Raw genomic sequence first — 15,716 nt, forward strand, 5'->3', positions numbered from 1 at the left:
TGTGCAGATCTGATTTGGTGTCTTGGTTTTTGTTTTGTCAGCTGTAAATTTCGCAAGAAGTTAAAGTTGAAATGTGACTTCTTCTGTGATTCAAAGCCATTTGGCTGTTTGATAAACGGCTGGTTGGTTGTGTAACAGAAGGACCTTGGTGAGTGTGATAATGATTCAGACTGGTCTAAACGGGTGCTTTTCTGTTGCATAACTAGTTGACACCTCTGTGTCCTTTCATGCATGCACACAAACATTTCACTTAATGAGCTGAAGGAGCGCCAACAATGCACATGTCCTCTGTCTCCTACCGTTAGTCCTTTTAAAGTTTCTTGAGTACCTTTTCCGCACAGGCATGAGCTTCACGCTGGTTTGCTCCTGCAAAATGACACAGCCCAGTGAAGTGTGGTCTAAAGTAAGCAAGAGGTGGCAGAAAAAAAACACAAGTTGACAGCAGTGAAGCAGCAGCAACACAATCTCAAACTCAGTGTTCTGCTTTTATTTTGTTTGTGAATTGTATCTACTGCTTTTGTTTTCTTATTGTGACTGCGCCTTATTCAAAAAACAAGAGATTTGGTACTATATATGTCATGTTTCATACACTTACTGCTATCAGCAGCTTGTTTGAAGTTCACACTCAGAAGTGTAAAAGCCTCCTTGTTTGCTCACAAATTGCACTTGCTTTTGTACCTTCTGTGATTCACTGTGTTAAGACCATTTTTCACAAGACTTCTATAAGCGTTGCACTTCGTGCATACTTTTTTTTGTTTAGCTGAAATTATTATTGTTCGATAATATGAAATGTGAAAACTTCTCTTAGGCGTTTGGCTTCTTGCAAAACAAAAACGCCTTTGTCTGAGTCAGGACGGTTTTTGGATGCTTGTCTTTGGTCTGCCAGCTGGTTAGTCACTTGTCAGCTGATTCAGATCCTTATTTTTGGTCTGGTATTTTCAAATGTGAACGTGGTCTTTCTTAAATGGAAGAAAACATTCAGGTTCAGCTTGTGTCCTCTTCAAAACAGCACGTGAAAATCTACTAACACGTGTAGTTATTAGAGTCTCTCCCCGCTGGGCTCACTGTTACCTAAAATAGTCTCATCAGTTTTCGTGGATTCATTTTGCTTTTCTGGCAATTCACTTGTTGATGTTAGTTCTCCATCAACAGCTTTGGCACCTGATAGCCACCAGTCTGCCATTAATATTGGAAGGTTTCCCAGGACAAAGCATCTTCTCTCTAAAAAGAACATTCGTAACATGGCTTAGGTTTGCAAAGTTGCATCTGAACGAACCACGGGACCTCAGGAACAGTTATATCGACACAAACACCTCATACCAACAGTCATGTTTGGTGGTGAAGAGGTGGTGATTTGGACTGGCTCTGCAACCAGAGGACTTGAGCATTTTGCTAAAATTGAGTCAACCATGAATTCCTCTGTATACCAATATATTCTAGAGTGAAATGTAATCTCACTGACAGCTACAGCTTGGATGAAATTAGTTCATGCCACAGCATAGCACAGATCACAAGCAGTGCATTAAATCTTTAACAAAATGACTGAAAAAGAAAAGAATCAGAGTCAAAGTCCAGACTTCAACTTGATTAAATTGCTGTGGCAGGATGTTAAGAGAGCTTAGCATAAATGAATATCCAAAAACCAATGAACTGAAGCAGAGCTATGAAGTAGAGTGGGTAAAAGTTTCATCTGCAGGAATGCGAGGGACTGATAGTCATTACAGAAAACAGTTATTTCAAGTTATTGCTGTTAAAGGTGGCTCTAAAAGCTGCTGAACCATTGGAGTTCTTAGTTGCTTGCTTTTGCAATTTGGCTTAGTTTTCATTAAATAATGGCATCCCATAATAAGTCATCTGAGGTTGTATTTAAATAATCTTGCTGAGGACCAAATGATTTTCTGAAATCAGATGATTGCAGAATAATATCCATCCTTTTTTCTTCACTCGTCCACTGTTCACTGATTTGTTTTCAGTTAAAATGATAAATACTATCATGTGTGATTTTCCAGTTTTCTTTTTTCCTTTTTATAACACGTTTCTGTGTCTGAGAGGAGAGCGGAAAGACTGCACAATATACATAGAGAAACACTCAAACTGCAGATTTATGAAATAAAAGAAAGACTTCCTGCACTTTTAAATGAGTATGAAGTTGCTGTGGAGAATGTGGACTTTGAAGTGTGGACTCAAGGTCACCTACTTTGTTGAAAAAGGAAGTTGATCTTAATAGCTTGTGCCCTTGTGAGCTCTGCAGAGTTTCTTTTACATTTCTCCAGTGTTCCTCTCCCTTTCAGAACGCTTGAACATGAAACATGGCGTCTTTACTTCTTAGTTACATGGAGTTCAGTTCATCTTCGATAATTATTACTAAAAGTCTAAACCTGACTGCAGTGTAAGACACATTGTCCTTGAACAGTTTGGTTCTCGTCCTGTTTACTAGTTGTTGATCATAAAAATATCTCTAATTAAAATGAACACAAGTAAGCTTCTGTTTAAGTATGTAAGCCTTGAGGGGACTGATTTTGAGAGTTGGTGCTATATAAATAAAAACTGAATTTCATTTAATTTTCTTGATTCAATGCACTTGTGCACTAAAGCCATACCATGCAGTAGGTGCATCTACTAAAAATCTCGGATCAGTCCCAAAATCGGTGATATGCTTGTGAAAACGATAACACGAAAGATGTCATATGTTATGTTCAATTTGATAACATTTACTCAGGGGTTGCACTGGTAGCTGCCTGTATTTTTGGATAAGTGGATTCGTCAGTCCTTCTGTAAACCTTCAGTCTACTGTATCATTATTATTATTATTATTATTATTATTATTATTATTATTATTATTATTATTATTATTAGGAATCCAAATTAACTTCCAACAAGGAGGTTAAGGTTTTGGTGGTGCTTGCATGTGTGTGTCTGTCATTCTGTTTTTAAAAGCTTGAAAAGTTTTGAATGAATAAAACTTCGATAGAACTTTGTAGGGGTGTAAAGTGAGGTCATGTTAATAAACAATAGAAATTTGTCTCAATCCCTTCAAGGTCATCATAATGATTTATTGGCTAATATATTGCTCTCCTTTAAGGTAAGTAGAGCCAAAGGTCAAAGTGAAAATAATGCTACATGTAGCTATTCAAATGACAGTGGGTTACAGGAGTGTAGTTGATTCATTTTCTTATAGCTTTGTTATGTACATTACCGTAACAGGTTATAACTGTTTAAATAAATAACTGCCACACATGAGCTACATCCACTTTAAGGGAAAATAATAAAAATAAAAACTTAAAATGAAGTAATTGTATATTAAAATGGGGTTCGACAGGGCAAATAGGAAAAGCCTGCACTTTGCACTTGTTTTTACTGCACTACAAACATAAGTACTTAAAGTATGTTTAAAAAAACAAAGAAAATAAACTTCTGTTGCCTTAAAAGCAAATACTGCACAGAGATGACGCTGCCTTGGCGAAGGTTTGTGCTCTCTGAGTGCTTCTTGTTTGTTTTGTTTTCTTGGTTTATGTTTCACATAGAAAATAATTTCCAATCTTAGCCACTCTCACTGATGGAATAAAGCAGAGTGGTGAACTTCATCCTTCCTGAAACATCAGTCAACAGATCTCAAAAGGTTATTTATAGACTACAGTCCCACAACGATGCAACTCGAAGTGCTTCACAGAAAGATGCATCAATGCAACTTGTTTTGGACATTACAGGTGCACATTATCCCCCCACATTCCTGCACAGTTTAAAGCTAGACTGAAAATGTTCTGCAAGATTATTCTCAAGTCCACCCTGCACATCAGCTGCCATACCTTTTAGTCTGCTCCGTCGCCTAATATGGAGAGAATTTAAAGAAGTGTCCTGTGCTGGGACACACTGTAAAAATTGATGCAGTCATATATATATTCATTCAGAACAGACCAATAAGTGCTTCATACACCAAAAGCTGATTTTTTTTTTACTTCCCAGCTAAGCAAAACAGCGAATAACCAAAATGTGGTTGTTTATTTGTTCAAAACCAAGGGCCTGTGAGTGCTGCTGAATCAAAGAAAAAGAAAACAAAGAAAGTTAGACTGACGCAGGACTACTGCAAAGGAAAGAAAAAATTAAATGCAGCACATCTCCCTGCCCGAAACAAAACGCAGAGCAGCAGTGTCCTTGTTCCCAGTGTGACTAAAGCATCAATCATTGTGACATCTTTTCTTCCCTCCTCTTTCAGGCCCGTTACAAGCAGAGTCTGGACCCCACGGTGGATGAAGTGAAGAAACTGTGCACGTCACTCAGACGCAATGCCAAGGAAGAACGAGTCCTCTTCCACTACAACGGCCACGGCGTGCCACGACCTACTGTCAATGGAGAGATCTGGGTTTTTAATAAGGTACCACACATGCACAGACGATATCGGGCCTTCACAGATCTTTCTAATCAGACCTACACTGTCACGTTCACAAGCCATGATGGTGTTAGCTGTTTACTGCTGTCATTTCCAAGGACGACTTGATTATTTGTCGCTGAAATGTCACAGGCTGTGCTTACACGTGCACTAAACCAAAGCAAAGTAAAATAAACATGTTTTCACATGCTTTCATTGGAGTAATGCTGTTTAGTCTCCAGCAGAGCTCATAATCCCTGCATTACTTTATTCACAAATAACCAGACAGGCCATTTGCATCTTAAACTATAGGCAGTTCATTTTTGGACCTAATAAGATGTATGAGGTGCGATTGGAAAGTTTCAGGAACGTGCCTGTGAAAATCAAAAGGCTATACATGATTTAATTTTGGGGGATCTCCCATTCAAGATCATCCTCTTATGTACCCGTGAAGTGTCCTCAGCATTTCTATATCAGTCTTTAAACATCCCGTTATGTCATTTCATGCTTGTGCTTTGGCAATAGGTGCTGGAGATCGTTCATTTAGAAACACCAATGTTTATTTTCAGGAATTAGACAAAGGCGCACAGAGCAACATCTGGCAGTTGGTCCAGATGATGAGTGACGATTGTGTTTGTTTTTCCAGTGCAAAGTGGCTCTCTGTCACGCACCACAGGTACAGGAAAAATGTACTTTGATGTAGTCCAGTCATTTGTCGTAAATGAAGGAGTCCAAATATCTCACAGGTCATTGTAGTGCAATTAAAAGTTTCTGCACAAAGACAGAAACTGTGAATTTGTATCTAAAGGTATAAGTAGATACTGCATGCATCTTAGTAGCTAATATACTTGTTTTGGATCAGTCAGTATGGTACTGCTGGCAGTCAGCCTGTGTAACTGAAGCACTTTGGAGTAGTAACTCCTGAAGTGTTCACCTAGAAGCTTAAAGTGGACCGAGGCTCCTGTGGCTAAAATGCAGGTTAAAAAAAAAGATGTTTTCAGTTTCTTGGAACATTCTTGCAGTCAGAAAATAACTTGACAACCAGACATTAAATCAAATCTCACCTGGTTGCTGTGATCTCAGCATCGCACTGATGCGGACAGACTCGCTGACTTTGGGGAATCAGATATAAAATCTGGAGTTGTTCATCATCTTGTCCTGTAAGTAAGCACCCACTTACAATGATGCACCGCTGCTGTCGAGCGCTAGCGTTTGGCTCCACGTCCTCAGTGTACCCTCGGGCCTAATGTCCTCTCCCTCTTTTCTTTCGCATTTTATTCGGTATTCCTTATCCTATAAAATGAAGCTGCAGTGTCGCTGGTTGCTGTAACAGGACATCAGTGGGGGATTTGATGTGGACACGGGCATCACAGAAGGTGCGAAGAACCAAATTTTCCAATAAGTGTAGGGGAGAGCACCTTTATTGCACCATGGGTATTAGATTTATATTCCTCGGTCTGTGTTCCCATCGTCCCCATTTTTCCTCTGCCTCACTCCGGTTTTCTCGTTTTCTCGCTCGTCTGCTCGCACTCTTCATCAAACAGATGACTGCTTAATAATTAAACACAAATCTATAAAAGTGAGTTATCAGCAATAACATGATGCACCTATCTCTCCAATTCCTCACTCTGACGTTATCCCCTCCTGCCTTCTCTTTCTCAGAACTACACCCAGTACATCCCGCTGTCCATCTACGACCTGCAGACGTGGATGGGGAGCCCGTCCATTTTTGTGTACGACTGCTCCAACGCGGGAATCATCGTCAAGTCGTTCAAACAGTTTGCCCTGCAGAGAGAGCAGGAGCTGGAGGTGAGGCAAAAACGCACAGCGTGAACGAGTTGGTAGCAGGGTGGTAATTGGCGGGAAAAAAGACTTAAAGAATGAGCTGAGTCATACAAGCACACGCAGACACAGTGTGCGAGCAAACAGGGCAAAATGATGTGTTGGTATTTAAGAGTTATTAGCAGCAAACTGGGTGATTCATCCGATTGCAGTCACACTGAGCACACACTCACATATGTATACAGCATTTATAAAGGACTAATTGGTGTCACCGAGAGTCGACTCGTGATTCGCAGCTGGAACCTTTTCTAATAAAAATCCAAGATGTCTTCAGTGCGGTGATGCAGCCAATCAAATAGGCAGCTGGATCTAAATGATTGAGTTTTGGTTTCATCACCAATCTCTCACACACACACACACACACACACACACACACACACACACACACACACACACACACACACACACACACACACACACACACACACACACACACACACACACACACACACACACACACAGCACTACCAGCCCCAGTCCTCTCAGTGCTTCATCTTTTTATTACGTTTTTTTCTCTCTTTCTCTCTCCGGCTATGGCGTGTTATGTGAATTCGTAATGAGATGGTGCTGTCATTCATCTCAATTATTCATGGAGAAGTTTCAGCCAGACTGTAGATTAGCTGGAGAGGAGAAGGAGAGGGAGGGAGGTACAGGATGAACAGTACAGAGCAGGAGGCAGAGCGAGAGTAAAGAAGAGCTGCTGTGCGTGCGGAGTTACCCGTTAAAGTGAAGGCAAAGGCAGCAGCCAAACTGCTGAGTCGCCGCAACGCTCGTCACAAGTGTCTCTCCATCCTTTGCTTTTTCTTTGCTTCTCCTGCTCTTTTCTGTCAAAGTTTGCTCAGGTCGAGTCCAAGGCTAAAATCACAATTCTCATTTGGTGTAGCATCACACAGGTTCCTTCACAAACCGCTTAGTCTAAATCAAAAATCCTCCAAAAATCTTGTTTTTGAGTGATTCAGAATGAGCCGCTCTACTGGAAAGTGCCTAAAGGCAAAAGTGCCCCATTCAGTTATACGTTGGGGGACCAAAAAGCAACAAACTCATCACTTTAGAACAAAATTTCTTGAAGGCTCACGTGAACCTTAAAAGTGGTGCAAGGTTTCCTGTTGTTTTATGACCAATTATGATTTAGCTGTTATATGCAAGGGAATAAATATCTGGTGGATTGCTGGGACTAATCAACATAATAGACTTGCAAAAACCCTGAAGGTAACCTGGCTCATAGTTTGGATTTTATTTATTTTTATTAATTCAAATATTATTCCCTTTTCCAAAAGTCGCTGCAAGTTTAACACTAACCATATTTTTAAGTGTTTTTCCCAACTACTTAAAATTATCAATAAATGAGCTTTAAATTAGTTTTTGATGAATCGAAGAGAAAGAGGAGCAGCTGAAATACTCACTTTCATTAAAGCATAGATGCAGTTTTTTGTCTTTCCTCAAAATAACAGAAGTGAAAAAGATTAGAAAAAAATCAGCTTTTACTTTTTGCTTACCCCCCAAAATGCTTGGCCAATAATTCGAGTATGTGACGCCTTTCTAATGGTGTGGAAGTAGCATGTTAGCATCAATCAGGGAACAATGTGAGCACAAACCTCTCATTGTCTCATAGTTGTAGCTAATTTGAAAAGAGGGAAATACTTAAAGGGTCACCAGGGGTTTTTGAAAGCGAACCGAGGTAAGACTTGCAGGGAGTGCTGTCTGTTGTTAGTTGAGCATATCACAGACTTGGGATTAAAGCTTTCAGCATGACTGCGGTCAACGATGCACTGATGTATTAGCTGAATATTTGCGTCTAGTGTCAGTAGCTGATATTCATCTCTTGTCATCGAGTTTGTGCTCACGAAATCATTGATTGAATGCCTTTTAAAAGGTAATTTAAAAAAGTGTTTCTCTAAAAAGAGTGTAAAATAAAATAAAACATGCCAGAAATATTGACATTAGCTATCACCCAAATGATTATTTTAAACATTTCTATCTACATTGGCCCAGATTTTCATCTGTAACCTCACTGTAGCCACTGAAAGCTGAGATGTGCTGTGCAGAAGGACTATATTTATATTTTTCATAGCAGGGCACAAAGCCTACTCCAAACGCATTAGCTGCATCGTTGCACAAAAACTTTGAGAGACTCAGAGTTCAACTGTAGCCTTTCAGTGAAGAAATAAGCCGAGGAGGCCTTTAGGTTAAATGTACATCCATAAGCGTTTTTCACTTTTCCACCTCAGTGCTCGCCCGTCTCACCCACTCACACAGGAAGTATATAATTGGAAGATAACAAGAGGCGATACCGTCCAGTGAATTTAAAAAAGTAAAAATAAATCATACAGCAGATCATCCAAGCAGGGCGTCTCCCACCTCACCCACACGTTTGTGCACTCATACACAGACGAGTGGCCGCAAATGGAATCGTCCAACGACACCTGTTAATGAACACGGGGCGAACGTGATTCACGTAGAACCACAGGCCTGAACTCACCAGGGACGGCGTTATTTGGAAGCGCCATGATGCAGATGAAGGAGTATAAAGGAGCCGGATGGGGTGAAAATATGAAAGGAGGAGGAAGTGTTTTAGCACTCCTCCACAGTCCCATATCGAGCTCCTCCTGTGGTCCTTTCAGTCCGCCAGTGGGCCTGAGTGTGTGTCTGTGTGTTGGCTCTGAGTGTGCTATTATGGGGCCACCTGGTTCCTTTTAAATATGTCATCACTTCCTGCGTGCACTCAGTGAACATGCTCACTGCATTAGCTGTGGGACGGAAAGATGTGTGTGTGAATCACTGCAATGCACACAGCTATGGTACGCTGGACTATAAGAGCGTGTGTGTGTTGTCTGTGTGGTGTTTGTGTTACTGGCGCTTCCAGGATGCTCACATTAAGCCTCCACTTGCTCCTTCTATCATTTTAATGAATAATGAATGCAGGGCTGCAAAAATGTTTCTCGACTAAAGTAGCTCCCATGCGTGACTGTGCGCTTCCTCTGTTAGCATGATACGTATAACATCCCTCGCCCGTCCCGAGGATTAGTCTCGTGATTAGTGTCAATGTTTTCTTGTTTTGTTCTTCTTTTTTTTTTCCGTTAAAAAAATAATTCTCAGCAATTAAATCGTCCCCTGATCTCCCCGCTGGAGGAGAGAGAGAAAAGAAAGCTGTCATGGTGATTTTCATGGTAATTTGCGAGATTACAATATGCTAATGTGATAATTACAGTGGCTGTTTGGCGTTAATCAGCTTCTGCTGGCAGAGTTATTGTATTTACCGTTAGGATTAGCGCAGCCCACCGTCACATGCTTTCGCCAGATTTCTTTCAAGAGACAGTGTTGTTCTGAGGTTGACTCGACGAGAGGCTTTAGAAAGGCGCGCGCCGCTTTGTTTGTGATGTCAACTCGCTCGCAGAGACCGATGTTTTCCTCATTAGAGAGATGAAGATTGGCACAGATGCATTCGCGGGGGCTCCCAGTCACGCCTGCGAGCATTTCAAAGAGGAGGAACGTATTCGTTTGATAGGAGAGCAATGCACAGCTGCACACGTCATCACCCCTCCATTAAGAACACCTACTCTTCTGTATTTTTAATAATGCTAATTTATTCATGTGTGTGCAGAGCAGTACAGTAAATCTGAGCTTTTACATTTTTTACTACTTACTATAGAGCCAGCTAATGAGTTATTGGACTGGCACAGGGCTGGAAGACTGAGCAATGAGGCATTATATAAAACTACACTTCCTCCATCACAGGCATTTCCTGTACCTTTTAATTACCTTATTTCCAAACTGCGTTAGAAGTATTCTGGACAATGAATTCAGCTTATTGCAGCTTTCTGAATAAAATGTGCCTGCGGATCATTTGTTTTTGTTTGCTTGTCTCGTCCTGTGATGCTGCTCAGGTGCAAAAAGAGAGGCGCGTCCCCTCCGTGCATGCCTCAGGTGTTCTGAGGTTTTACTCTGGCTTGCGTCAGACGCTGAGCTGCAGCACTCATAAGCTGTGGAGATCCAGGAAAGAGATTCCTGTCAGGCGCTGTGCTTTGTTACAGAATCACATTTGGACAAACCTGAATCAAGTAAAGGAATGCTTATGGAGTGCTCACTTGGTCTGTTTAATCGTGCTCTGGATACAACTGAAGTAAATTTGACATTTTGAATGAATTAATTAACATTTTCAATTCTCCAGATTGGTTTTAATATAATTGCTTGTCTAGAAATTGTGCAAAATCAAACACATCTTTCCTTTGTATTAAATGCTATCACATGGCATGTTTTTAAATCCATAAATGTCCAGACTCCTGCACCCTTTGTTTGTATGCTGGTGCTCATGGGATTTGTTGCTTGCCGGCTATGTGATTATGTGTTCTTTTGATAGTGTAGCTTGATTGCCAAAGCTTGTAGTGTATTCTCTCGCTCTGTGACAGGCAGTCTGAAGATTCTCGCAACTGCTCGTCCCCCTCCACCTTTATGTCTGTAATCCCAAAAGTGTTTGCACACACTAAAAGAGTTTTAGCACTTAAAGCAACATTTTCTGCTGCAGCAAACAGCTGTTCAGAGTGTCTACGGCTCTTCAAGCGGTCTTAGAGGAACAATTTGTAATTTATATCTACAGTTAGACCAGCTGTGCAGTGTATGATCACAGTGTGTTTATGCATCCCACACAAACACTGCAGACCCTAAAAGTAAGGTTGCACTCACGCTGCTTCCTGTAAATCAAACACACATGTTGACTTTTATCCAGCACTGGAACAAAGAACATGGAGATTAGTTCACTTAAAAAATTACTTCTATCACCTTTAGCTATATATAACTATATATAACTTTAGGTGTTTTGAATCTCATTACAGCTTATTCATTATATATTGTGTTTTCAGTCAGTTAAATCTATAATTCCAAGTGTGTACTCAAGAATCGACGAAACAAACATATATAGTATCTCATCACCTGTGAAATGATGATTTCAGAGGTCTACGTTTTGTTCAGTCTAAAGTTAGGATTTGCAGACCAAACACTGGATTGTACTGTGCATCTTTTTAGGTTTCCCCATCTGCTGCAATCGCATTTTAGTCTTCGACTTTATGTCCAAAATCTATCAAACGTGTGCCAGATGCTTTGCTGATGCAAGAGTTTTTACGGTGGCTCAACCAAAGTTACAAATCTGTAATACCTGACATCAATATGATAATTTCATGCTTTTTCTGCACGTTATTTTATGGAGTCAACTAAATCGAGGAGATTTTCCATTTATTTTAAATCTGATTTCACAGCACTGCCAAAGTAGTTAAATGAAGTACAGTGAAAGTCTAAAAGCCTGCTTATGATGTATTTAGACTTTTAAAACTGGACTTATAAGGACAAAAATGAAGAAATCCAGCAGGTTAAAAAAATCAATGCCGTGGCAGTGTGCTGTTAGCAGAGCATACACAGCAGTGTAAACATCACTGCTACATAAACAGCCAAAGAAAGAAACAAAGCTCAATGCAAACTCGGCAGGTTAAAAAGGAAGCTGTTGATGCCTCTTTACAGCTGCATATTATTTTATTCTGGTCTCCTTTGCATATTTCACTATCAGAACAACCCTGATCGATCCTGGTGCAGCCCCTCAGTTCGTCCTCTGGCTGTCATGTTGTTTTTGTTTTGTTGCATATTAGAAACCGAAGCTGTTTCACACTCATGATCAGTATGAACAGAACTGTTTAACTATGTAACTATGTATGTGGCACATTTTTAAGTACATCCTTAACTTGTTCTACAGAGTTGATAATTCTGATGGTTCTTTACTAAAGAATATATGTCTGTGCAGTCAGAAACACCGTCTGGTAAACAGAGTTCTTTATTTATCCGAATCTGTCTGTAATTTCTCAGAGCTGTCAGATATTTCTCTACTTTTTCCTAAATTAGATGCTGCGATGATAAAATATTTGATTGTGCTTTGTCCTCGGACAGTTTATGGTGGAGTTCTGATGGAACAATAAAAGAGGCGAGATTCGATCTCCGCAGCTCGTGACTTCAGCAATGAGTTCACTGATCGTGGATGTCTTTTAGGAGCAGCGCTGTGGTCTCTGTTACAAATACAAACTTATTTGGCATATAATAATAAAAAAAACTATTTACAAGCTGTGTGAAGCAGTCTTCAGTCTTTTAAAGTAATAGTTCCCTGTGCTTTGGAGAAAAGAGGCAACGATAATAATACTAATAATATAACAGTCTCCCTGGCTAATTTCCTGCTAAAATTAGGCAGGGCTGCAGAATGAAAGAAACAAGCAATAGCAGTCAGTGATGATAAAGGGAAGTCTTGGATTGCTGCCTCCATTAAGACCCACAGCTCATTAAAGTTTACTAAGCAAAAGACAGGAAACGTATTGAACTCCCAGGAAACAAATCAACAGCACAATGAGCACATAGATAGTCAAGAGCTCCAAATATAATTAAAGTTTTACATCATACACAGGCCTCTCTCATTTTTTACATTTGCAAATATTGACTGAGCCGCCCCAGAGTGTTAAAGTATCACACTAATGCAGCTCTCAGAATAGACGAGAGAGATTTTTATTTATTTTGTTACCATCAAAGACCACCTCCTGAGAGGCTGCGAACGGGGAAAACTTCCCACTGGGATCAATAACCTATCACGGTGTCATTACAATGTGAAAAAGTCTGAGCCGGTGCGTCATTTCTAATTTTTTGCCTTGTAGATCAAGGTGGCAAACTTTAAAAAAACAAACAAAAAACCAAAAGCTTGTAGTCAGACTTGTGAGGGTTTTTTTTCCTTTCCTTACCCAACGCTGTCCATAAAAGCAGCCAAAAGTTGAACTTTTTTGGGCTTTGCTGAGTTTTTTTTGTCTTCTCCCTCCCATGTGTTTTCATTTTTAATGCAGTAAGCACTGTACAGCAGCTTCTATACATCTCTGTGATGTTCAAGGTGCAACCTGTAATAAATACGACACTTTTCGGTGCCAAACAATGAACATTTTTTTGGCCTCAAAGATGAAAGAAGTGATCATTTGTTTGCCCATCAGTGGTGAGATGATAGCAGGTCTGATGAACACCAACCAGCAGCTTGCAACAGTGACACGAGTCAGGCTGGTGTAGGTGGTGCAGGGTGCTCAAGCCTCGATTTGATGTCGCTGGACATTTGCATAAAATCACACTTGGACTTTGGTAGTTTTCATTGTTGGTTGGCGATCGTGGCTCAAGAGTTGGCAGTTGAGTTCGTCTTGTAATCGGAAGGTTGCCGGTTCAAGCCCTGGCTCCGACAGTCTCGGTCGTTGTGTCCTTGGCAAGACACTTCACCCGTTGCCTACTGGTGGTGGTGGTCAGAGGGCCCGGTGGCGCCAGTGTCCGCCAGCCTCGCCTCTGTCAGTGCACCCAAGGTTGGCTGTGGCTACAATGTAGCTGCCATCACCAGTGTGTTGATGTGTGGATGACTGAATGTGTAAAGTGCTTTGGGGTCCTTAGGGACTAGTAAATGCAGGCCATTTACCATTTTACATCAAGATGACAAAGACTTCAAATGTTTTCATCTTACTTTTCTTACTGTAGTTATTTTCTTTCTTCAACTCAAACTGCTGCTCTCTAATTTACACCTAACCTTTAATTTCATGCCTTATCTGCTCTTCAGCTTGGCGTCTGCGTCTGCTGTGATCTCAACCTGCTTCTGTATCCAAACCCTGACTCTGCCACTAAAATACCAGCATTCTGCCTTTTGTTACAGTGCTTCAGGTGCTAAGAACACTTTTTGAATGTGTTTCCAGCGTTCAGTTTATTATTATTAATCCTTTATTTATCCAGGTAAAAAATCTCATTGAGATTAAAAATCTCATTTCCAAGAGAGACCTGGCATCATGGCAACAAAAATCACATACCACATAGGTATATAACTTATCCAGTGTGCCTGGATAAGTCTCTGCTTGTTTTGTACACCTGAAGTTTTGCTGTTTATCACCTTCTACTAAAGAAGCCTCTGCTACCATCGTGATGTCTTACCACAGATGTTCTGTGGAGTTTAAGTGTGCACGCTTTGGATCATTGTCATGCTGAAATGTAAACTCACTCAGAGCTGTTGCATTCTGGGGCAGGTTTTTCTCAAGGCCCTCTTGAATTTTGATCCACTGCCTTTGTCAATAAGGACCAAATCTTTAGCACCGGCATGCTTTACTTTACTGATGACATTATTAAAGTAGCAGACTTTTTACTTTAGTTTTGATCATTATATGCATCGTATTGGTGGGATTTTTTTACATTACACACATGTGTGGTTATGTACATTAAACTGAAGATGGACTTGAGTCAAGCTGTAGTCACATTTAAGTGATAATTAAATAAAAATGAATGCACATGAGAACAATTCAGGCCACAGACAAATGACTCGTAAAGGTTGAAAAAGTTGTTGTTGTTTTTTAAACTACACTGAGTGTAGATGGATACTTTTTAACAATTTCAAATTAAATCTGTATCATAAAGAAGCGTGCAGAAATGATAGAGATCAGATAATATTCATCAAAGTGAAATTATTATGGGGTGTTCAGGGCCAACACAAAGCGTTCTCTTACACCGGAGTGTTTTTGCACTTTCCCCAACCCACAAATATTTCTCCTGTAACGGCCAATAGGTGTAGTACTACCTTCTCAAAGTCATACCAATTACTGAGTGACAGTTTTATATTTCAGGAAATCTGTTTGGTTTAATTGTCCTGTTCTGTCTCTATAAAAGTGAAGTTAACCACACGGTCTCCCTGCAGGCTCCATTTCTGATTGTCGGTGGCATCAGGAGACCCATCAGTCTGAGAGAGCTACAGCTCACAGGATTTCACAAAGCAGCATCTAACAGATGTTTTCACCAAAGTTTAATATTTTGACTGCGTGGGTTTCCCTGTAGTCACCCAGTGTGAATTTGAATCAGTTTGCATGTTTGTATGTAATTGCACCATGCAAAAAGTGTCTTTGGCATTTGGTCTGAACTCAATTCCACATTTCATTTGATGCTCACTATGTGTCTGTGTGCTTTGTAGTCTGACAGATGTGAGATAGTCATCCAGCTCCCTTTCTCTATAGATCTTTGTTATTCATCTCCCCAGAAAACTGGTCAAGCTGTGGAGAATTAAATAAATCATTGTTTTAGGACTGAAACTTGGACTTCTGAGATTACTCTCTGTGGTTGTTGCAGCTATGAAAAGTCTCCTAGATAAATGTTTGAACGTTTGACTGTGGTTGTCAGATAAATGTTAGAAATAAATCACATTTTTGTGTCCAATCAGGTGGCAGCCATCAACCCCAGCCACCCGCTTGCCCAAATGCCCCTGCCGCCCTCCATGAAGAACTGCATCCAGCTTGCCGCCTGTGAGGCCAGTGAGCTGCTGCCCATGAACCCTGACCTCCCCGCTGACCTCTTTACATCCTGTCTCACTACGCCCATCAAGATCGCCCTACGTTGGTAATGTCTCTCTCATTTTCAATCCTTTTTATCTCTGCTTCTTCCTCCCCCCCATTACAAGTCTGAAACATAGAGGCATCGATAAAGAGGAGAC

At 40.5% G+C, this 15,716-nt stretch overlaps 1 protein-coding gene across 4 annotated transcripts in view; it reads left to right on the forward strand.

Annotated features, from left to right (window-relative positions):
- The window catches only part of rptor (regulatory associated protein of MTOR, complex 1), a 217,397-nt gene that overhangs the window by 78,398 nt on the left and 123,283 nt on the right, over window positions 1–15,716 (forward strand). For all 4 annotated transcript variants that reach the window (XM_085410820.1, XM_085410819.1, XM_085410821.1 and 1 more), the window contains exons 5-7: window positions 4,214–4,372; window positions 6,029–6,175; window positions 15,447–15,622. In XM_085410820.1, the coding sequence (XP_085266946.1) occupies window positions 4,214–4,372; window positions 6,029–6,175; window positions 15,447–15,622 (482 nt within the window). The remainder of the gene's footprint in view (window positions 1–4,213; window positions 4,373–6,028; window positions 6,176–15,446; window positions 15,623–15,716) is intronic.

Source organism: Rhamphochromis longiceps, linkage group LG6, assembly GCF_057381845.1.
Source record: "Rhamphochromis longiceps isolate RC_006_pf linkage group LG6, R_longiceps_female_GT1.1, whole genome shotgun sequence".
Taxonomy (NCBI): domain Eukaryota; kingdom Metazoa; phylum Chordata; class Actinopteri; order Cichliformes; family Cichlidae; genus Rhamphochromis; species Rhamphochromis longiceps.